This window comes from Bubalus bubalis, chromosome 5, assembly GCF_019923935.1.
Source record: "Bubalus bubalis isolate 160015118507 breed Murrah chromosome 5, NDDB_SH_1, whole genome shotgun sequence".
NCBI classification, from domain to species: Eukaryota; Metazoa; Chordata; class Mammalia; order Artiodactyla; family Bovidae; genus Bubalus; species Bubalus bubalis.
In genome coordinates, this window is record NC_059161.1 from 113,099,667 (window position 1) to 113,125,435 (window position 25,769).

Consider the following 25,769-nt stretch of genomic DNA (forward strand, 5'->3'; position numbering starts at 1 on the left):
CTCCAGAGATCAGTTGTATACGGTTTTAACATGTTTCTCGGGTCATTCTGATACTTACGGCTCTCAGATAAAATTCCGAGGAACATGGCACTAAACAAATAATCCTCAGGCATTAACACTTTACATTTGTAATATGCCTGTTATGTAAGGGAAAAAAGACCTTCCAGACACCTCACCTCACATTTCCAACCACAGTCCACAAACAGACACAAAAAGGCCATGCATTTTTAACAAGAAAGAAAAAGCAAAGAGGTTTTTTTCCCCCCCCTTTCTGAAATACATATTACATGATGAAACTCCTCAGAAAACAAAGGTAAAAGGCTCAATATACTCTTTAGAAGACAAGTAAAAGATTTCAGAATTTCAAATTACTATAGTTAATATAATTTCACACTTCCTACTCCTAGAAGTTTAAGAAAAGAAACACAGTCACAGTATAATTTAGAAACATGGATGAACTAATCCTTCTGTTCCCACAGCTAAATTATGGTCTAGGCTAAAACAATATAAAGACTAGAACTTGGCAAAATGTTGACCTTTATCAACCACCAGCTGATTGGCAAACTTTACCTACAGCTCAGAGTAAGCACTGCTTCCAGCAGAGTGATCTAAGGAACACCGGGGCCAGAATCACATGGATAAGACTGTCTCTTAATCCTATTCCACAACCACCGAGACAGAACCTGGGGGTTTATGTCACAGGATTTTACGTTTTAACATGTTCCCTATGCAACACATCATAAGCTCACCAAGTAAAGTTTGAGAATCAGAGGTGAAGAGAGAGTAGAAGGAGTTATTAGTAACAGAGAAATGAGACAGCAGTACAACACCCTTATCTGGATCAGTAAATGCAATTCCTTGGACTGACTTTATTTGCAAATTCAGACAACAATGCAATAAATACCATCACATACCTTTTAGAATGATTGAAAAAAAAAACCAACTGAGAACCATCAAATGTAGATGAGAATGCAGGGCAGCATCACCACTGCTGCTGGTGGGAAGGCAAAATGGCACAACCACTTTAAAAGACAGTTTGGTGGTTTCTTACAAACCTAAGCATGATCTTACCATACAACACAGCAAGTGCACTCCATGGTATTTACCTGAAGGAGCTGAAAACATATCCACACAAAAATATGCATGTGGATATACACAGCAATATTATTCATAAATGCCCCAAACTAGAAGCAACCAAGATGCATTTTAACAGGCGGATGGAAAAACAAAATTATGGCACATTCATAACAATGAATGATAAATGAATGATAAAAAAGGAACATCAAATCATGGAAAGATCTGGAGGAACCTTAAGTGCAGTCTGAAAGCCAGTTTGAAAAGGCTCCATATTATACCATATGATTCCAATTATATAATGCTTTGGAAAAGGCAAAACTATGGAGATAATAAATAATCAGGGCCTGTCAGAGATCAGGAGGAGAGAAGATGGATAGGTGAGAGCACAGGAAATTTCAAGCACAGGGTAATCACTTTGTATGAACGATCCATGTCATTCATTATGCGTTTGTGAAAACCCACAGAACTACAGACATCACAAAGAGTGAGTCTTAATGAAAATAAGGATTATAGTTAATAATCATGTGTAAAAACTGGTTCATTAAATGTAACAAAAAGCAAACCCAACACTGTTTCCGTCACTGTGGCGGAGGACGTGACGCTCACACTTCGTACTCTTATCCATGTGATTCTGGCCCTGGTGTTCGTCGGATCACTCTTAGAAACAGTGGTCACACGGCACTGTAGGTAAACTCTGCTCATCAGCTTGTGGTTAACAAAGATCAGCATTTTGCCAGTTCCATTCAGTGAAGTATAAAACATAAAGCAACATGCTAATAGGAGAAACTATGTGTGTGGGATAAATAGTATATCAAGCCAGCAACTGCACAGCATCAGCTCACTGGACTTAAGGGAAAGGGTTCCGCACGCCACCTGCACCCTGTCATGTCCCGACAGCTGGCCAGAGACAACAGTACCTGTGACTAAGGAAAAAACAGGGGAGCCCACATAACACGTGAGAAACACATCGAGTAGAGCAGACCTGCAGCGGGGACTCGGGGCCTACATGCTGACAACACATCTCCAGAACACTCTCCTTCGGGGTCAGGGCAGCACACCTCAAGGCTGGCCCACAGCCTGGGAAGCAACAGCCCACATCTCTGCTCCCCTCCACCCTCTCTCCTGAGAGTGGGCAGCTCGAAATGGCCTCGATTCCCAGCAAGACCACTGTCCAAGCTACCCCAGGGCCAAGCCCAGTCCCTTGTCTCCTGCTCCTGTAGTCCAAAGAAAGCAAGTGACCGGTCTAAGACTGTAAGAGAGGAAGCAACAGCAAGACTGAAGCACAAGTGTCATTTAAAAGCCAAATTTACTTTTGGATCCTGTTTGGGCCCCTACCATTTATAGCTCACTTCCATGAACATGAAGAATTGATCCCTTAATAAGATAAGGGATCCCTTATCCCTTAATAAGATCCCTTAATAAAAAGCTGGCTAAGACCAGCTTTCCATTTAGTTTTATATTTAATCAGAAGCACCAACTGTTAATAGCAGTTAAGAAATCAGCACAGCTAAAGTAGGACTGCAATTATACACGTGAGAAAATTTGTGGGGTAACAAACATATAAGGTTAATCAATTTGGTGTTAATCAAATTAAATTGTTATGTATGCTTTTATAACAAATTGGGGTATAAATCAAATCAAATTTTATTTGAATTATTTACATTTAAAAATCAACATTTATTGAGTGAGAAATATGCATCAAGTCTGCTCTAGCTACTTTACATATTTTATCCTCACACATTCAATCTTCTTGATAATCTTAAGAGATTAACAAGAATCTTACAATCCCCATTTTACAAATGGGGAAACTGAAGTACAGAGAAGTAAAGCAACTTGCTGAAAATAACACAAGATTAAGACACAAGAGATATAGCACCAGAACCCATGTTCTTAGCCACCATGCTGTCCTGTTTTAAACTGTATGATTTTTTTTCATAAAATACATTTTATAGAAACCTAATAGTTTTTATATGCATATAAAGCTATATTTATATAATAGCCATTAACATTTCCAAATGTACAGCATGAGCATTTAATCTACACAGCATTTTAGGAACATTTTTATAAATAGACAACTAAAACCCACGAGTTATATACTAAGGATACAATTTTAAGGCATTTTTAGATGTTCTTCTAGTGATAGTTTTAAAAGCTAAAAGGAAACTTTTCTACCCTGTGGAAATTAGTGACAGTCAATCTAAGAGATGCTGTTGTCAGGTCTCAAATTACTTAGGCATATAAGGAAAAAGAAAGAGATGGCCTTAGATTCTGCTGTTATTCTGCTATTAACACGCTGTTTACATTAACAGTTATAATGCATTAAAAAACACTGATCAAACTGACTTGAGTCTAGAGGGAAAACATATGTGATTCATGATTTTAAACCGCTATGAAAAGTGAGCCAGAGTTACAGGCCTGATAATCTAGAAGGGGTCAGCAGGCAGGTGGCTCTGCTCACGCATCAGCTAGTCCACTGTGTGGGACAGAAGAGGAGACCTTCCACAGCAGTAACTAGAAAAGGAAACCCAAGTCTAACGTCATCTACATTTTTTTTAATCACTGCAGACAAAATTTCTGGTAACAAAATCCATTGCCAGCACACCACTGTAAACAGAAACATTATCGAAAGAGAACACATTTTTTGAATTTTCCATACCGAATTCTTTGTTGCATACCTGAAATCCATGCTTGCCTCTCCACCATGTGCTTAACACTTTTGGGGGCATGTCAATAACAGAAACAATGTCTCCCACCTAGGAGAAAAGATTTTAAGTGAAATGTTTTTAATCAAATTGTAAAGCAATCATCTGCCTAAAATTTAAATCTAAACTGTAAAACTTTAAATCTGAACTGTATCTTATTCTCTGGATCATTATTTCTGGAAAAACATTAATATTTCTTTCTGTAAAGAATTTAATAATCTTAACCATTTGTAAAGGAGAGGTTTACAAGAAGTTAAGCAGCACAAAGACTGGTCCAAGTAACATGTGTAGTAAGTAACTTCAGAAAGCCTGATTGACAGTGTGAGATTTTTTAACACTAGGCATCATCACAGAGTTAAAATACTGTTACTGCTGCTACTAAAGGTGATCAGATCCACTTATAAAAGGAAATTTTAAATTACCATTTTTAGAACAACAACAGTTTCTATTAATACACTCAGTGAGCTGCTTGCCATGTGCCAGGCATTGGGCTGAGCAATTGACGTATCTTATTTCATTATATAGGAATGCTCTAAGATGTCTACAATTACTGAGTTATTCTTAGTACATGTAAAATTGAATGACAGCTACATTTCTTTCGAAAGGCGGTTCAATATATAACATTCCCACTGAGCAGCTGACTTTGTTCACCCTAAAAGACAAACTAATGAGTTTACACAAACTTTTACAACATCCTAAGTATAAAAATAGCAAGAATAGTTTTTAATAATATACTTAAAAGAAGTTGTAGTCTTCATTCAAAATAAGTGATGATCTCTGTGATAAACCAGTTAGGCACTTTAGAACAGTGTTGCTAATGTACACAATATTGCTTCACGAATTTTTGTGTTATATTCATGACTAATTTTTCCAGTCAAGAATGTCCTCTTCACAAAACCATATTTGCTAACAGACACGGTATCTTTCAAGATTAAGGATTCTTTGTGTATAGAGCTAAAAATTTAGTTGAGAACTGTTTGAATTCTGTAGAGTAAAAATGTACACTTTTTTCCTCTTAAATTGAATAACTTGCCAGCATTTTCTTTTGATCTCTCATCAGTCAGTATTAACAGAAGAAACTTAAATCCCCTCTTTTTGCATCTGATATCAAGAAATGTTCATTTCACTTTTCATCTGATCTTTACCTCAGTCTATGAACAATGAGAAAAAAGTATCACTGGGTATTGTTTTTAGGTGCAAAAAAAAAAGACAAAAGACAAGAGGACCTGGCTTTCAAGAAGCTCACAGAGACAAACACAGGAGAACAACTTTGACTGAATGAAATAAGTGACCTCTCAGAGATAAGCCTTGAGAATAGCTCAGAATGACATTCAGTGCACGCTCTGGGCAGGGGTTAGCGGGGCAGAGCAAGGGGTAGGGAAGAAGTGGGGTATGTATTTCTTGGAGTAGAAGGAAGAAAATCAAGGAGACTTCCTAGAAAAAATGGGGGACATTTAAGCTGAATTTTTAAGAATGAGTATAGTCATTAAAATAAAAATAGATGGCATGCCAGGCTGAAAGATAATAATGGGCAGAAACACCTGGTGCTTTTTGTTAAGTAAATGACTGATCCAAAGATGAGGCTAGAAAGGCAGCACAGACTGAGCTAACACAGAGCATCTTTGGTCACTTACCTCTAAGGTCAATTCATCTGGGGCCCGAGCAGTGTACCTCTTGATAACATGGGCAGCACCAACAGCAGGAGTGTTAATAGAGGATTCTTCATGAACTAGAAGGTGATTTCCCTTGTTATCAATCTAGAACAAAGAAAATGTACTATGAGATGGTTAAAGACATGGCACTTGCAAGTTTCTTGGTGTATCTATATAACTCAACTTGATTTAGCAAAACCAAAGAATCTTAAAAAAAAAACAAAACACTACTTACTATATACCATTGTACATATTATTGTACATGTATTGTACATATCATATCATTGTATTGTACATATATTATATATATAATTGAATCTTCACAACTTTAAAAGATACTTATCATCATTATCAATACCTAACAATGAAGATGCTAAAGCTAAAAGAGGTTATGTAAATTACAGAAGATTAAATAATTTGTCCCAGATTACACAGCCAATAATGAAAAAACAAGATCTCAATGCAAGTTGTACTGGCTGTAAGTTCTATTCTTTCTACTTTTCATCATCTTCCCAATTTTCACTTAGAGAATAAAGTAACTCTACTTATGCAAATTAAAGAAAAAAATCTAACATACTGACTGGATACTCTATCACTCAAGACATTCTTAAATCAGATCCTTTAAAAGGATTTAATTGTCTCTTGTTTCTAAATGACTAAAAACTATTTTCATTACTAAGTCAATTAAATATATATATATATACACACACCTTGCTAAATATATAAACATGAATACATTGAACACCAAAACAACAGGTGTCATTCTGATTCATAAAATAATATTAAAACTAGCTTCCTGGATTATCAAAAAAGGTTTGAGATAAAAATATTTAATGTACCATATCTATCTTCCAGAAGACATGAATAAGCCCCACTTATTCAATTCCTGAAACTCAGTAGCTATGAAAATTCACATGGGATTTCTTTCATAGGTAATTAACTCTAATAAAGAGTGAACTAGATTAATACCTCCATCCAAGTAAGGGCAGGTCCACAGTTGATCTTGTTCCCAGCAATAGCTGAAAGGCGGGACAGGTAAGCCATAAGCATCTGAGTGACCGACTAAAGAAAAAGAGAAGATTCAGTGGTAACAGTTTCTCACTGTTAAAGAAACTGGTGTGAACTGGTTGCTTCTGGGAGAAAAAAATCTGCAGATTTTCAGGCGTTTTCATAGTCGCAGAGGTTCTTCACAGAAACTTCACAGCTCCAGGAACTGACACGAAGGGCACTTACATAATTCCCTATCTGTTGCAGGACTTTCACTTCGGCCCCTCATCATCAGGGGTCATACAGCTTCTAATTTGGTTGCCTTTTCTTTCTATTTGTGTACTGAAAATGTAAAATGATAGCACAGACATAATTACTTTCCTTGCCAGCTTCTCCCCACTACTCTGAAACTTTCTCCAAGGCCTGCTGCAGTCTTCGCCCCCCAGCCATGGCAGGACAGTTCATGCGTGATCCTTCACCTCAAGTCAGCTGATGGTCCAGGCATGGGACCCAACAGGAGCCTAACAGGAGTTGCTGCAGGAATCAGGAACTCCTAATTTCAGCTCCATTTGGCTGCTATTTTACAAAGAGACAAGAACCCGGTACCTGTTGGGAGCGGTCATGTTCTGAGACAGTCTGAGAAAGAAAAACCAACAGACAGACAGAGAAGGGAAATGGAGGCAGAGAGACATCCAGATTTTCTATCATACGACAGAATCTGTTGTTTCAGGACATTCCTGAGGCTTTGCCACAGTGGCAGTTCTTGCATGACTGGAGCCTCTACTTTGCCTCTACTATGTAATTGCCCAGGAATTAATTACAGATTTGGAAGGGTTTTCCCCTCCGGACTTGCACTGTTCTCAAGCATCCACTGTGGCTGCTAAGCAGTCTAATGCCAATACATTCTGTGTTCCTTTGAGAAAAATCTCCTTTTTGCTCTCTGGAGGCTTTTTGGATTTCCTCTCTGCTTTTGGCATTTTGAAATTTTACAATGTTTCTAGATGTTATTATATTTAACACTTAATGGACTGATTTAATCTGAAAACAGGCTCTTTTTTAATTTAGGGAAACATGTTTTTGGAGAAGGAAATGGCAACCCACTCCACTATTATTGCCTGGAGAATCCCATGGACAGAGGAGCCTGGCAGGCTACAGTCCACGAGGTGGCAAGAGTCAAACACGACTTAGCAACTAAACCAGCTACTTCCATCCACTCTCTCTTCCTATAATAACTCCTATAAAGCAGCAGGAACTTGTGGGAACTTCTGGATCTATTCTCTGGGACTCTTGACTGTTCTCTCACAACTTTTTATCCCCTTGGGGCTGTGTTCTTACAGAGTTTGCCCTTCCCGCTCACTAATTCTCTCTTCATCTAAATCCATGTTGCATGTCGTCCAGCTATTAATGTTTGTTATTATTAAAATTAACTTAAATGACCATATGTTCATTTCTAAGATCTCTGATTATTTTATTTTTATAAACTCTATTCTTATTCCATGAATGTGACTGCCTGCTTTCTCTAAGGATGGTAATCACGCTTCTGAAAGCCCTCTGTTTGCTCTTCTGTTACTTCATTTATTCAGTTTTTACTGAATAAAAACTGAAGATTTCTAGTTTACCTGTCCCTCTGCATCTTCCTGCAGAAGTTGCTCAAACTGTATTTTCTTACCCCCATAAATCTTATCCCGTCCACTCTTTAAGATTCCTCACAATTTTGGACTCCCTGATGGTTATTTTCATTTTCTAATGTTATAAAAGAATCTCCTTCCTCTTAAATTAAAAAAAAAACAAACAAAACCGCTCTATACTTTTACTAGAAAATTTTGACAGGCATGGAAATAAGTGCATGGACACAGCCTGCCATCATAAACTGAATAAACAGCATCGTTTGAATATGCATATCTTTGATTACTAGTGAGGTCAACATTTTTCCATATTTTTGCTTCTATAGTTTATATTCTCTTTGAAAAATGATCTGCTCATATATATCACCTACTTGTATATTAAGATATGAGTTTCTTTTTATAAAATTATACAACAAACCTATTTTAAATATCCTAAAATATCACTAATTTTTCTATTTTAAGAAATAAATAATCCCATGAATCTTCCTGAGTGCTCAAAATAAGCTTTTACTTAGTATACTAGCAAAAATTTTCTGCTGATTTACATAATAGTGGTTACTTCTGCAAAGTACTGAATGCTCACCTCTGGACTGTCCTTCAGAGCATCAGAACGGGGAAGCTCTGAGAGCTGGGAGAATCGTCGGTCATAAATACACAGATGAAGATGTTTATCAAGTACCCGAAAATCTTCATAACTTCTTTTAACAATCCAACTTTTGCCCTACGAGTAAGAAAAAAAAGACTACTATAATTTGTCTCCATTGGGAGTGGTCATGTATCAGGCTTTATTCCATAATGATAGGTTATTCATGAGATTTTATATTTACTAATTAATTTGACAGTAAACAGTTAAACTCCAAAACCCTCTAGCGAGTTATACATTAAAGCATTAATAATGGAAAATGAGCTAGAACTGTCCACTAAACCTCTTCTTACGACTGGTCAAGCCTACTGGTTCTCCATGGGAATAATAACTGGCAGAAGGAAGATAGCATGTAATCTTAAACCCACAGAAAGAACCATTAAATGATTCTGTGTGGAAGACTACTACCAAAAATTAAAGAAAAATAAAATTGGGTTACTGATCAGTTACCATGAACATTTTCTGTGACTGACACTAGAAGCACTGACAATCAACACTATTAAAATCTCATCTAGAGGCATTCGGTGTGTTTATTGTATCTAGAACCCCCTGTATCTCCCCACTTTTCGGTCTTTCTTCCTTTCCTTGCCTAAGCTCTGAAGCTCATTAGATATGAAAATTTAGTCATAGAACATATTTATCACATACTGTCTTCTAATTTTCTCTCGAATCCATCACTTCATAGTCTGAGCTTTAGTGAGGACGCACATCACTTCTGACTCCCTGCCTCTGATCTCCTCCTCCACTACCCTACCCTAATATGAACTACAGAGCTTGAAAGGTCACACTGACAGAAGGCCTTCAAAAGCCCCCGTGGGCAGTAGTGATGAATTGGTCTCCACTACACACCATTTGGTTTGACAATTTAATTTTTATGTGGAGGCTTTAGTCTCATAAGAATTTGGAGAAACTGGGAAAAAAAGTAACCGTCTCAGAAATGAAGAAAAATCTCTAATGTAGCTCCTTTCCATTTGCCTCCACCAGATGGGGCAGAAGCAGAAGGTACCACTTCACGGGAGAGAGGCTGAATTCTAAACACAGGTACTGCCCATAACTAACAGGATAAATACGCCTAATCCTACTTTGGACTGCAATTCTCCATTACACAGAGAGCAATACCATGCCCATCTTTCAGAGGGGGTTGTTAGAATGAAATAAGAGAACAGATGTGGCAGAAAATTTAAAGAACAGTCCCTGGGTCCCAATTCTAAGAAATGCTAGTTCAGTAACTCTGGAATGGGATCCAGTTAATCTGATGATCAGGCTGATATGGGAACCACTGATCAATCAAATCCAAACATACTTGCACATATGAGGACTTGCATCATCTGGGCTTGTCTAAATCTGCAGTGTGATCCCACTCACTACTCCTTCATGCTCTTTCTTTGCTTCCAGTTAGGCTCAATTACTTGCATTTCTTCCATTTGTAAAATGCTCCTTTTCTTGCCTACATGATTTTTAAGTGCTGTTCTACTATGCAAAGTTTTTCTTTTACTCTTTGCTCAAGTAAGCTCCTTTGTTTTCTCACTTCTACAGCTGCCATCTACCCAAAGCATTTCTGAGTCATAACAGTGGGTTAAATACTTGTTCCTTCAGGAAGGCAAAAATAAAAATAAATAAAAATGAACAATACGGCAGAGAAAAAGAAAAACAACCTATTGCATAGTTACAAATATTTTTCTTTCACACATGTATTTCAAAAATTATGCAACCCTTCAAATATCAGAAAATTATCAAAATTATTTTAACATATGTATATTTCTATCAAAGAGATTAAACAGATGGTGACTTTTTATTTCAAAGCTCTGGATTTTTTAAAATTGAAATATAGTTGGATTTATAGTATTGTGTTAGTTTCAGTTGTACAGCAAAGTGATTCAGTTATACTATATATATTATTTTTTAGACTATTTTCCATTATAGATTATTACAAAATAATAGATCTTTTACCTCCTAGGTTAAATTTATTCCTAGGTATTTTATTATTTTTGATGCAATTGTGGAATTGCTTTCTTAATTTCTCTTTCTAGTAGTCTGTTATTATAGTTCATAGAAATGGAACTGATTTTTGGTGAGAAGTTTGAAGCTTTCCAACTAAGATTAGGAACAAGGCAAGGATATCCTCTCTCATCACTGCTTTTAAAAACTGTATGAAATTCCTAGTTAATGCAACAAGACAAGGAAAGGAAGTAAAAGATACACAGATTGGGAAGGAAGAAATAAAACTGCCTTTATAGACACATGACATGATCGTCTAGGTAGAAAACACAAAGCAACAACAAAAAACTTCTAGAACTAGTAACTGATTATAGCAAAATAGCATGATACAAGGTTAATAAACAAAAATCAACTGCTTTCCTATATACCAGGCAATAAACAGGTGGAGTCTGAAATTAAAAACACAGTACCATTTATATAAGCACCCCCAAAATGAAATACTTAGGTATAAATCTAACAAAATATATAGAAGATCTACATGAGGAAAACTACAAAACTCTGGTGAAAGAAGTCAAAGGACTAAATGTGGAGAGATGTACCATGTTCCTGAACAGAAGACTCACTATTGCCAAGATGTTAATTCTTCCCAACTTGATCTATAGATTCATAATGCTTCCCTAGACAAAATCCCCACAAGTTATTTTTCCATATATTGACCAACTAATTCTAAAGTGTATATAGAGTGGCAAAAGACTCAGAATAGCTAATACAATATTGAAGAAGAATAAAGTTGGAGGACTAATGTATGGAGGACTTCAAGACTTACCATAAAGTTACAATAATCAAAACAATATGGTACTGGCAAAGGAATAGACATACACATAAACGAAACAGAACAGAAAGCCCAGACACGGACTCACTTAAATACAGTCAACTGATGTTTATAAAAAAGCAAAGGCAATACAATGGAGAAAAGACAATCTTGTATTGTTTTAAATTTTCAACAAGTGATGCTGGAACAACTGAACATCCACACACACAAAAATAAATCTAGACATGGACAAAAACTAATTCAAAAAGACCTTAATAAGATACAAAACACTGAAACTCTTAGAATAGAGCATAGGAGCAAATATAGACAACCTTGAGTTTGGTGATGCCTTTCTTTAGATATAAGAGCAAATGTAAAATCCATGAAAAAAAAAAAAAGAATTGATAAGCTTGACTTCACTGAAATTCAAATTTTCTGCCCTGTCAAGAGAATGAAAAGAAAAGCCACAGACGTGGGAGAATTACTGGCAAAAAACATACTATTGATAAGGGATTGTTAAGCAAAATATGCAAAGAACTCTTAAAAATCAACAATAAGAAAACAAAAAACTGATTTAAAAATGGACACCTTACCAGAAAGATATACAGATGGCAAATAAACATATGAAAAGACACTCCACATCATATGTCATCAGGGCAAGGCAAATATAAACAAGAAGATATCACTACATACCTAATAGAGTAGCAAAAATCCAGAATACTGATAACACCAAATGATGTTATATAAATTCCTATTACATAACAGGAATTTCCTTTCTTGCTGGTAGGAATTCAAAATGGTATGGCTTCTTTCATAGACTTATCACTTTCTTACAAAATTACTCATACTCTGTTTTACCAAAGGATCCAGCAATTGCACTCTGTGGTGTTTACACAAATGAGTTGAAAAGTTATGTCCACACACAAACCTACACACAAAGGTTTACAGCAGCTTTATTAAAAATTGCCAAAGCCTGGATGCAACCAACACATCCATTAGCTGGTGAACTGATAAATAAATTTTGGTACATCCAGACAATGGACTATGACTCAGCACTAAAACGAGGTAAGACATGGAACTCTGTCAAAGTCTCCTGCATGGCAGACAGACTGTTTACCATTGAGCCACCTGGGAAGCCCAAAAAAAGTTACAAAATTAAGCTCTTAAATACAAAAATAAAATAATGATAATTCTGTGCTATGAAGAAATAAGCAAGAATCTACCATCCTGAAAAGGCAATATATTATATGATTCCAACCATAGGACACCATAAAAAATACAAAATTATGGAGACAATTAAAAAAAAAATTGGTGGTTGCCAGGGGCTAGGGAGCAGTGAGAGATGAATAGGTACAGCACAGAGAATTCAAAGGCTAGTGAAACTATTCTGCACACTGTAATGGTGGATACATGTTTTAAGTTTATCCAAACCCAGAGAATGAACAACACCATGAGTGAACCCCTATGACGATGGTGTGTCCGTGGAGGCTCATCTGTTGAAACAATGTACCACATTAGTGGGAGGATGTCCACAGTGGAGAAGGAGGTGCATGTATGAGGACAAGGGATACATGGGTACCTTGTATTTTCCACTCAATTTTGCTATGAACCTAAAATTAGTCTAAAAAAAATCAAGTTTATTAAATTTATAAAAAGTAATCATGTTCTCTTCTCTCTAGAGAGTCTTGCTCAAAGAAATAAATATCAACAAGCAACCACATAAAGGCAAGAGCCTTCAGAGACTCAAAAGGTAAAGACTGGGGACTGGATTTCAAAATTGCTTTCCTCATACATCAATAAACTGATTTCTTTGAACTTTTAAAAAACTGTTCCTGTGCAAGCAAAATGTCTGCTCTTTAATACAGACTTACATGCAGGAAATTAAAAGCTTAAAACATAATTTTCAAATCCTCTCAAGTTGCTTTAAAGTCACTGAGTAAAATTCTAAAATCAGTAAAATACCTATCTTTTTAGTGGATATGAAAGAAGAACTTTAAATTTTATATGTAAAAAAACAACCTTAATCATGCAATTTCCAAATAGGCTGAATAAAGTAAATGATCAGAATATTTTAGAAATTCAATTATTTATAAAGAACAAAACAAAAAAATTCATTATTCATGTCTAAATTTTAATTTGCAGCTAATTTCTAACCTGAATAATATATCAGTAAGTATTGCTCTCCAAGGATAACAAAAATCAACAATTCTTAACAAAGATGATAAAGAAGAACGAGAAAAAAGAAAAATCCCAGTGTATATAAGATCAAATTCCTAAGACAAAATTTTTCTTTCTCTCATTCATTCACCAGATATTTACTGAACATCTACATAGTACCAAGCCCTGGAGTAAGTATTAAATGCAACAGAGAAAGGACCAGCAAACCTCTGACTTCTTAGAATGTACTTCAAATGAGAAGAAAAAAATCCTACTTTTAAGTTAATAAATTGTTATGTTGTTTAGTTGCTAAGTCATGTCCAACTCTTTGCTATCTCATGAACTATAGTCCTTCAGGCTCCTCTGTCCACAGGATTTTCCAGGCAAGAATACTGGAGCGGGTAGCCATTTCCTTTACCAGGGGATCTTCCCAACCCAGCAATCCAACCTGCATCTCCTGCTTGGCAGACAGATTCTTTACCATTGAGCCACCTGGGTAGCCCTTAAGTTAATAAATACAAAAATAAAATAATGATAATTCTGTGCTATGAAGAAATAAGCAAGAACCTACTCCAGTCAAGGTGGGGAGGGAAAGCCCCTCTGTGGAGCTGGCATCTAAACGGCCTCCTGAGAACTGCGCGGGCACCAGACACAGCACGTGCATTGTGAATGGACTTACGGGCTGGCCAAAGGTAATGCCTTGTTGAGGAAAAAACTCAGGGTCTTAACTGACTGAAAACTAGTGAGCCAAAGCAGAGGAGTGAGAAGACTGTCCCACGATGTAGAGAGCAGGCAAGCTCTAGATCCTGCAGGGCCCTCACAGGCCTTGGTGAGTAGTTTGGGTTTAGTTTTAAATTCAGTGGAAATCTATGGCAGAGTTTTAACCAAGAGAGTAACATGCTTAAATTTGCATTTTACCTCGTTCTGGCAGTTGCTATCACAATGGCCCAACAAGGTACAGCAGCTTGACTATAGCTTGGTAATAACAGAGGCGCAATGAGTTGTTGCTGTACAGTCACTAAGTCATGTCTGACCCTTTGTGACTCTGTGAACTGTAGCTCGCCAGGCTTCCCTGTCCTTCATTATCTCCTGGAGTTTGCTAAACTCATGTCCATTGAGTCAGTGATGTCATCCAACCATCTCATCCTCTGTCGTCCCCTTCTCTTGCCCTCAGTCTTTCCCAGCATCAGGATTTTTCCCAAAGAGTTGGCTCTTTGCATCAGGTGGCCAAAATATTAGACCTTCAGCTTCAGCATCAGTCCTTCCAATGAATACTCAGGGTTAATTTCATTTAGGATTGATTGGTTTGATCTCCTTGCTATCCAAGAGACTCTCAAGAGTCTTCTCCAGCACCACAGTTCAATTCTTCAGGCTCAGCCTTCTTTAAGGTCCAACTCTCACATTCGTATATGACTAATGGAAAAGTCATATCTTTAACTATAAAGACCTTTAAACAAAATCTATAATATATATTTGCAGTTCTTTCTGAGAAGAACAGTCTTCACCCATGTCCTGTGAAGACCCTTAATCATGGGAAAGTTTATCATGCAACAGAATTAATACTATGAATTAATTGTATGCATGATGAAGTTCAGTGACAACAAAGACCCGATTTAAATCTCAGCTTGACCTTATCCTTAACAGGGGACTTTACACAAGTTACTTGACACCTACGAGTGACTGTTTATTCTTCTATACAAAGGGAATGGGCTTCCCTGGTGGCTCAGATGGTAAAGAATCCACCTGTAATGCGGGAAACCTGGGTTTGATCCCTGAGTTGGGAAGATCCCCTGGAGGAGGACATGACAACCCACTCCAGTATTCTTGCCTAGAGAATCCCTGTGGACAGAAGCCTGGCAGGCTACAGTCCATGGGGTTGCAAAGAGTTGGAAACGACTGAGCGACCAAGCACACAATGGGAATAGTAACACCTAAATTTCATAGAAAAGTTTTCATACTTAAATAAGAAGTTTGCCATCTGCTTATACACTGTGTCCATATACAGGTGCTCTTCAAACATTAATAATCAACTCCATCCCCTTAGTAACAGCATATGCTAAATGGACCAAGTGGAAGAGATACTTAATACTGAGGAATGCATTGCTGATGGTGGAATTTCAAGCATCAGAGTACAGGAGATATTTTGAGGCAGAAAAGCATTCCCCTACAAGCAACTGTTTGTTCCATCAACTGGGACATTAAAAAAGGCTTCATGGTACTGTAAATATTTACAAAACACTTCAGGAAAAATGACTTATTATACATTGATGAATTCTGGTTAAAATACAAAGGTAGTTCATAAAATCCAACTTCAATAAGAACCATTCATTTCAACTACTCTAAAGCTTACTATGGGACAATAAAATATTAAGAAACATTTTTTCTTAAACTAGTAAAACTATACTTAAAGGGGGAAAGATCAGACAGAATTTTCATTAGGGAAAATATCAGAATAAATTTTTACAATCGCTAGGTTTAAATGAGTCATTTCAAAGTTAACACTTAAAAACTGATATCTGCTTATTTGCTAATGAATAAAATAATAGAATACAGAACACTTTTAAGATTCCCTACCACTGACATTACACTTATAAATGCTTTATTCTATGTAATGGGGCTTAATGTAATTAGTGTCAAGGTTTATTTAATTTTGTTATTTTTCTAATTATTGAAGTTTCAACAGTTGAGACATTAAAGGTTTTTCCGTATCTACCTTGACCTGTTCTTGAAAATCTTAGGATTTTTATTAATTTTCATTGATTTCAAACTAAATACATGATATTTCCTGAAAAGCAGGGAATACATAGAGGAAAAATTAGTATGCTTTGCAGAAAAGAAAGTGTTACCACTCAGAACAATATCATGATACAGATTGGGAAGAGTGTTTCTTCATCCACACTACCTCATCTGTTTGTTCAATATAACACCTTTCCCCCCGAGTCTGTTTCCTTGGAGAAAAGAATTAAAAGATGAAGGAAGGAACACATACGGCACATGGCTATACTGGTCAAGACAACTTACTCTAAATAACCATCAGTAGGAGAGGGAGAGATATGAGTACTCAGACAGGGCATTATGTAGATCTGTCTCCAAGGCATTTGAGAAAGTCGCTTTGTCCATGGTTAATGTTCTGCTGAGACACATGGATATGGCTGAATGAGATTTGAGTGACACATATCTGCTCCAACTGCTCTTGGCCCAGTATACCAGCTAGGAAATATTTTTATCAGTTCAGCTCAGTTGCTCAGTTGTATCTGACTCTTTGAGACCACATGGATTACAGCATGCCAGGCTTCCCCATCCATCACTAACTTCCGGAGCTTGCTCAAGTTCATGTCCATTGAGTCAGTGAGGCCATCCAACCATCTCATCTTCTGTCATCCCCTTTTTATTGCCCAGATTATACAGTCTATTGGGCTTCCCTGGTGGCTCAGATGGTAAAGAATCTGCCTGTAATGCAGGAGACCAGAGATCCTGCAGGAACTCCCTAGGTCCCTAGGTTCCTTCCCTAGGTTGGGAAGATCCCTTGGAGGAGGAAATGGCAACCCACTCCAGTATTCTTTCTTGGAGAATCCCCATGGACAAAGGAGCCTGGTGGGCTACAGTCCATAGGATCACAAATAGTTGGACACAACTGAGTGACTAACATATACAGCCTATTGGCCTAGGGTTGCAGCCAGTTAACCTGGACTTTCAGAGGCTTCCACTTAAGAGTTTTATAGAGGTAGGTAGACAGAAGATATATCTTTACATATATGAATGCCATCCAGGTCCTGTCCACTGAAGTCATGCAAATAAACTAGATTACTAGCTTCGGTGTATTTCTATAATTCTTTAATAACATTAGAATATGCCTGCAGATTTCAGAGTGGCCAACCAAGTATAAATAAAACTAGAATTATGATGAAAAAACAGAAAAAACCCACAAGAGTGAGGTTCAAATCCTGGTCTTTAATTTCATGACCATGGGGAAGTTATTGACATTCTTTAGTCTTACATTCATCATCTGCAAGATGGAAACCAGACTCTTTGCCTCACAGAGCTGTTTTAAGAGTAAATGATACTCTGTATGCCATAATATTTGTGTACCAGACATATAAGTAATCAAAAAATGCCTACTGAATTTGGATCTATGCAGTATGGAACACATGGTTTACATTTCTGGGTTCACAATTTAAAAAGAAATTAAAGCTTTAAGAGGCAGAGGCAAAAAAAACCTTACAAAATTCAAATGTAATGTTAATACCTGAAGAATCAGTACCACAGCCTGCTGCTGCTGCTGCTGCTAAGTTGATTCAGTCGTGTCCGACTCTGTGCGACCCCATAGACGACAGCCCACCAGGCTCCCCCGTCCCTGGGATTCTCCAGGCAAGAACACTGGAGTAGGTTGCCATTTCCTTCTCCAATACATGAAAGTGAAAAGTGAAAGTGAAGTCGCTCAGTCACGTCCGACTCCTAGCGACCCCATGGACTGCAGCCTACCAGGCCCCTCCGTCCATGGGATTTTCCAGGCAAGAGTACTGGAGTGGGTTGGCATTGCTACAGAAAGGGAAAAGATCTCAGCTGTTTAACCGGACACTTTCTAAGAAAAAAGAACTGGGGAAGAAAGTGTGTTAAAAAGGAAGGACCAAGAATTTTGGTTAAATAAAAAGAAATTTCAAGTGCACATTATTAAAAATTAGAAATTAGCAAAGATATGAAATATGCAATTAGCTTCTATAATGAATAGATTACAAGGAGTAGAGGTAATCATACCTCATTTGAAGATAATACAATTTCTAAAATCTGTTGTATATTTCCAATATACAAAATAGGAGATGTAAGAAAGGCTAGCAATCAGGAAACTGAAGTCCTTAAGAGCTCCAGCTAAGATTTCATATAGCTTAGGAAAGCAACTTTCATAATTTGGGCCTCAATTTCCTCATTTGCAAAATTAGAAGGTTTGATTTTGAGTCTATCTTGGCTATAAAAAATGACTTTGGTCTATTATGGTTTAAGGATGACATATATGGCAAGAATACAGAAGGCAAGCCATGAGAACGTATCAACAATTACTTCCAGTGAGGAGGCAGAGGAGAAACACGACAGCATTATTACAATGCAGTAAATTACTACCTTGATGTAATAAAAACACAACAAGTAGTCTGAAATTTTTTAAGCAGCTTGACAAGATACTCACAACCAGGAAAAAGCCTAACTATCTAGGTCACTACTTCATGGAGGCATAACCAAGTAACGATTACACATTCTAATGTATGGTACCAAAATGCCACGCTTACCTTTTGAAGGTCATGTTTTACAGACAGCATGGGTATTTTTTGACATGTTTTGCTTATGAGGAAGAATAAAAATATCTGCACTGTCAGAACAAATGGAAATCACTGCTAAGAAGAGAAGGCACTAAAAGATGTAGATTTTTGATGGGATAAGAAGTTCATGACTGACATGCCAATCATGTACTCTAGATAACAAAGAAATACTTTCTAATCACCTGTTAATGGTTCATCATAAAAGCACTGGATATTTTCATGTAAAAATTAACTCACTCAGTAAAAGCATTTTTATGAAATACGGCATGAAACACAGATTCAGAGCTTCCCACTTCCTCAAAGGAACCAAGATGACATATAATAAAACATGTATAAACAGTATATAACTTAGAACATATATATACAAGCTAAGTTCAATTTCTAATCTCATATTCTCTCACCTACAAATAAACTTAACTCTGAAAGGTTGGCCCTTAAAGTCACATCAAGACTAGGAAATTAGTATTTCCCATATGAAATAGCCATTTTCCAGATTATTTAATTTTTAACTTCAGGTACATGAATAACACTTTTTTGGAAAAAAACATGTAAATTCCTTATCTTACTGTCTGTCAAAGGAAACTGAAAAGTTTGTACATAAGAAAGGTTTCCTCAAAAACACTTACTTTACAATGACTAATTCAAAGACAGGCAAGAAGGCTCAATGAACAAAGAATAAATCAAGGAACTGCTTACTTGATGGAGGAAATAATTGATGATACAAGTGACATATTTGAAATCTCATTAAGAGCAAGTCACACTAATAAGCCTCAAAAAAGTTCTAACACTGAGAGTTAAGAAAGAGCACACTTCTAAAACATACACACATCCTACTGTTATACCACAGTGGAACTTAGAGTCTTGGTTAGAAAAATGAGCATCTGAGGCAAAGACTATTTGGTCTGTTCTCTTAATTGTAATATGCAAGCAGTAGCCGAACCATTTAATCTCATCATTGATAAAGGATATGTTTCCTTTACAAGAAAATTTACAAGAATTTTCAAGTTTGTAAAATAAATATCTATTTAATGGACTCTATTGATTGTTTCAACTCTGAGTACATGCAGAAATGCCAATGTGACTGGAAGAAAGAATAAAATAAAATACCTGTGTTACCACAGTCCATGTTATTTGTACATATTTATTCATTTATTTATTCAATGTTATTCATTTATATTTAATTCCTATTAAATTTTATGTGAAATGGAGAACCACCCACAAAATTACCTGACAAGCAATGTGCACGAGGTAGACCAGCTCTTTAGATTCACAGCCATTTTTTGTTACTTCATTCTGTTCTTCTGAAAGTGAAAGCTAGAGGGAAAGAAAGTCATGATTAACGAGCAAGAATATAATCAGCATTCAGTAATATTTGGGCCCTCACATCAATTTAATGTAAGATATGCCTTATATTAGAACTTTATTGCTTAAAGCAGATAGATAAAATGAAGACATCAGGATTTAAAAAAAAAATGTTTCTACTTGAAAAAGAATAGCTACATGAATATGCATAACAGAATCATTTTGCTGTATGTCTGAAGCTAAGGTAAGATGTAAATCAACTATACTCTAATATAAAATACAACCTAAAAAAATAAATAAAAATGTTCCTAAAAATTGTCTTTGTGGCATATATCTACACTAGCACAACTACAGAACAGCAGTAAAAAATAAAACAGTACATTCATTCTATAGCAGGCTTTCATGTCCTTGATGTATAGCACAAACATGAAAGGAAGTTCAAGAGGGCCCCAAAAGACAGTGTGACCAGAGGTCTCAGAGAGCAAAGGGTCCATTACAGGGACTGCACACTGGCTGCTCAGGGGACAGGCTGGGCCTGCAGACATGTTTTATTTCAGACTCACCATGTAGGTCTGCACACTGGCTTTTATTTTTATTTGAACCACAGCTAGCATTTAGAAACTGAATGATTTCATATGAAAAAATACAAATTTCTGGCTCCTGTTGAAAAATCTGAACCTCTGAACTACTGGACCAATATTCTCACATGGGCAACAACTGGCTGGAGCTGAGAAGTGACCATCCCTTTGAATGAGGCCTGTATTCTCCCAGAGTCTTTGTCACAGAAGCAATTACTGATTTATTGTCCATCGATATCTAGGTGGAATGTTCATTATCACTCATCTTGCTACTTGCTTTGTTATTTTTTTACACCGTACTCACTTCACTTATTCACTCACACATCTGTTCCATCTAGGGATGTGAATTTGCAAACTCAGCTCCAGATACAGACAACCCTTGAGTTCAAAAGTGCCACTAACTGGTTACATAATGTTGACCTACCTACCTAATCTCACGTCTGGAAAATGGGAATGATATAATAACACCCATTCTCAAGCCTGTGCATATTAAATGGATAATGCATTTAAAGTGTTCACCAAGGTGCATGGCACTCAGTAAGCACTTAGCAATCATTACCCATCATTATAGTTAATATTATAAGAAAAAAAAGTTGATGAGAATATATTCTCTACTTTTAAAAGGAGTATCATTGAAAGTATTGAAAAAAAAAACAAACAGACACCAACCTCCTGGTATTAAGTAGGAGAAATCTTAAAGATAACAGTCATTCTCACACTAGCCAAAACTAGCCAGATTAACTACAAAATGAGTTCCTTAAAAATTGAAAAGAAACCTACACAAGCTAAGTTGCAAACAGTGATGAAAAGACTTTCCTGAGATAGAAGAGATTCCTACGGATGTGCTTGGATGGCTGGCAAGGATGCTGGAGGATAAGGAACCTGCCTTAGACAGGGTAGGGAGAAACCCGCCAACCCTCAGATGACTGCCTGTGGACTGGAGAGAGGAACTAAACTTCCAAAGAGCACTGTGCAGCACACAGTCAGGCCTTGGCACTCAGCAACGGACTCCCACAGGTGTTCAGGAATCAACAAGTAGATCAACACAGCAAAGGTGGGGCCGGGGGAGAGAGCAGGAGAACTGAGAGCGATGAACCCGTGTGTGACGTGTGCAGAGCCTCCCAAGCACAAGACACCTGAGCACTGGAGGTGGAGAGAGGGCAGGAAAGCTGAGGCCCCCGGAACATTTAACAAGTAGAGATGGGAGGGGCATAGAAAAGCGGAGAGAAACCCCACTGGGGCAATGCTGCATGTAAGAGTATAAGGCAGCTACACACTAGAATGAGGGCAAGGGGAGCCAGAGAAAGCTGGAGAGCAAAGAGAACTAGCAACCAGAGGGGCTGCTCTCCCTCAGTTCAGAAAACTGCTGGCTTAACAGCAGAGCACAAACAGACCTCAACAATTTTCAATTTTCCCTGCTAAAGAAAAACAAAACAAAAAAACCCTCCTGAACTCAGAATACTTAGAAGTAATGACAAACAAAAGCAAAGTAAAGTTGCCAAAGGCCAGGTCTATATCAGGCTTCCCAGGTGGCTCAGTGGTAAAGAACCCACCTGCCAATGCAGGAGATGCAGGAGACTCAGGTTTGATCCCTGCATTGGGAAGATCCCCTGGAGGAGAAAATGCCAACCCACTGCAGTATTATTGCCTGGGAAATCCCATGGACACAGAAGCATGGTGGGCTACAATCCATGGGGTCACAAAGAGTTGGACACAACTGAATGACTGAACACAACATCACCACAAGGTCTATATCAACCACAGATCAGCTTGACTTTGCTCACTTCAAACATGACTAACACAATCTAATACAACAATCTAACAGAATGGAAGAAGAAGGGATAAGCCCATTCCTGGAGGTAAAAATTATTGATTTTAGTCTCTACTGTCTCTTATGTAACATATTTGGCATTAAAAAATAACAAAATATACATGGAAGCAGAAAATTGTGATCCATGGTCAACAGAGGAAATAAGCTAAGAGACAGAAACAGAAATGCCCCAGATATTGAAATAATAAAAAGAATTTAATTATGGTAGAAATTCTAAAATTTAGTTTGAAAAGATACTACATAAGAAAGTAAGAATACACAGAATTCTAGCAGAGACTGATCTGCAAATATATTCAAAAGAAAATGCTACAAATAAAAACTATGATATCAGATATTAATAGCATACCGAATGCAGTAGATGCAAGAATTATTGAACTTGGAAACAGATCAACAGAATGTATCCAAGATGAGACAGAGAGGAAAAAAAGAATGATCACTCAATCAATAACAGTACACTTGAGATCTCTGAGACAAGCCAACATGTACAACTGGTGTGCCAGAAGGAAACGGGGTTTGAATGGGGGAGAGAAGTATCTGCTGAGGCAAAAGACGAGAACTTTCTAAAACTGGTAAATGATATCAACTAACAAATTCAAGAAACAGTGAACCTCAAGTAGGATCAATTTCAAAAGTCACAACAAGGCATATCATAATAACACTTTTGAACAATGAAATAAAAACAAGAATCTTGAAAGCAGACAAAAAAAACCCACATAACTTTAAGGGGAAAATAAATAAATGACAGGTGAATTCTCACCAGAAGTAAGAGAGCCCAGAAAACAAACAGAAACAACTTTAAAGTGCTGGAAGAAAAAGACTGCCAAATCTGTATCCCATAAAAACAAGCTTTAGCGATTTTAGGAATATAAACACATTTACAAATGACAACAGCTGAGAGAATCTGTCTCTAACAGATTAGTTAGAGACACTATTTCCCATCACTATTTCCCATCTATTTCCCATCACTTCATGGGAAATAGATGGGGAAACAGTGGAAACAGTGTCAGACTTTATTTTTTTGGGCTCCAAAATCACTGCAGATGGTGACTGCAGCCATGAGATTAAAAGACGCTTACTCCTTGGAAGGAAAGTTATGTCCAACCTAGATAGCATATTCAAAAAGCAGAGACATTACTTTGCCAACAAAGGCCCGTCTAGTCAAGGCTATGGTTTTTCCTGTGGTCATGTATGGATGTGAGAGTTGGACTGTGAAGAAGGCTGAGTGCCGAAGAATTGATGCTTTTGAACTGTGGTGTTGGAGAAGACTCTTGAGAGTCCCTTGGACTGCAAGGAGATCCAACCAGTCCATTGTGAAGGAGATCAGCCCTGGGATTTCTTTGGAAGGAATGATGCTAAGGCTGAAACTCCAGTACTTTGGCCACCTCATGCGAGGAGTTGATTCATTGGAAAAGACTCTGATGCTGGGAGGGATTGGGGGCAAGAGGAGACGGGGACGACAGAGGATGAGATGGCTGGATGGCATCACTGACTCGATGGACGTGAATCTCAGTGAACTCCGGGAGTTGGTGATGGACAGGGAGGCCTGGCGTGCTGCAATTCATGGGGTCGCAAAGAGTCGGACATGACTGAGCTACTGAACTGAAATGAACAGATTAGTGCAACAATAAAAGCTAATTCAACTTCCTCAGATTGACAGGAAATAGTACCACACAAAAACCCAGAACTTCAGGAGGGGATAAGCAACATCAGAAAGGGTAAATATGTAAGTAAACATACAACACCTAAATTCTCGACAGTAACAGACAGCAGAAGTTTGATACTATCTTAACAGTTTTGAGAAAAGAAAATAAATGAACCTAAGTTTTATTCAAACCTAAATATACAAGAAAAAGAGAGGGAAAGAAAGCATTTTCTGATGAATAAAAACAATTAATTCCTATCAATACATCTTCAACAGACTTCTAAAATGTATCCTTAAAGATGAAAAAGAATTCCAGGATAAAGAATAAGGTAAAAAGCAGAAATACTGAGCAAAGAATTCAGCAAATAAGTATTGCATCAAAACAAAGTCTTAACGTGTAACAAAAATGGTGATTAATTATAAGAGATAAAGAGATGAAACTATAAATCCTGAACAACACAGCCATGGAAGACAAGAAAGAGTAATTCTGCTTCAATCATTCTATCTGGTACTGCTTGAGAGAAGAGTAAAGAGACTGATAAAACTTTAGACTAAAAATTAGGTGTTCAAGTTAAATTTTGAATGATAACCACTAAAAGGACAGAAAAACCCTCTTTAGCTTTCAAACAATAAAGAGAGAGGTAAAAAATTTTAAATGTCAATACCTGTAACAGAATTATGAATAGAAGCAAAATCAACCTTCCTAAGCAAAACAGAAGTAGGAGGAAGGAAGAAGACAGAAGGAGAGAGCAGATTTCCAGATTAAGGCAAGGAGATGGGGGAAAAGCAAAACAGGATAGTCAAATGGCAGCAACAAAACGGCACAGTGGGCAGCTACAAACGCCAGCCCCTTCACAGAAACATGAAAAATCAAGGAAAAACTCTCTTGTGAGAGTGAGAACCAGTTTTGTCACTAGTCTAGAAACAGCAGAAACTCATGCATCTGTTCAGGGTGAGACACATGCACACCAAAGACACACGAAGATCCTGAGCTTTAACCTCTACTTCATCTTTAGCTAAGGTGGAGATATGAGCAGCTTGGTTAAGTGTTGAATGGGCACTCAACACAAAGGAAATACGCGAAGACTGGAGAAATAGATTTCTGTTTGTTTTACTTTTTATTTTTAGCTCCTGGCATTCAAGGAATTCCCCAACAAAACCCTTCTGGAGCCTGTGCTCCCTGCAGTGGAAGTGCAAAGTCCTAACCACTGGACTTCCAAGGAAGTCCCAATTTTGTAGATTTTAAATAAACGATATAAGACACAGCCAAAGAACTTAAAGAAACTACAAAGAACAAAAGGAAAGCAGGGAAACAATGTATGAAAAAAATGAGCATATCAATGAAAAGAAAGAAAAAAAAAGGGAGCCAAACACAGATTTGGGGGATGACAAAATCACTACCTAAAATAAAAACCGCACTAAAAGAGAGCAACAGCAGATTTGGGCAGGAAGAATCAGGTTACTTAAAGAACGGGTAAATAAAAATATACAGTCCAGGGAATTCCCTTGTGGCTC

At 37.2% G+C, this 25,769-nt stretch overlaps 1 protein-coding gene across 5 annotated transcripts in view; it reads right to left on the reverse strand.

Annotated features, from left to right (window-relative positions):
• The window catches only part of ARHGAP32 (Rho GTPase activating protein 32), a 209,800-nt gene that overhangs the window by 69,711 nt on the left and 114,320 nt on the right, over window positions 1-25,769 (reverse strand). For all 5 annotated transcript variants that reach the window (XM_025286409.3, XM_044943564.2, XM_025286410.3 and 2 more), the window contains 5 exons: window positions 20,129-20,215; window positions 8,627-8,764; window positions 6,401-6,493; window positions 5,414-5,536; window positions 3,753-3,830 (listed from right to left, as the gene is read on the reverse strand). In XM_025286409.3, the coding sequence (XP_025142194.3) occupies window positions 3,753-3,830; window positions 5,414-5,536; window positions 6,401-6,493; window positions 8,627-8,764; window positions 20,129-20,215 (519 nt within the window). The remainder of the gene's footprint in view (window positions 1-3,752; window positions 3,831-5,413; window positions 5,537-6,400; window positions 6,494-8,626; window positions 8,765-20,128; window positions 20,216-25,769) is intronic.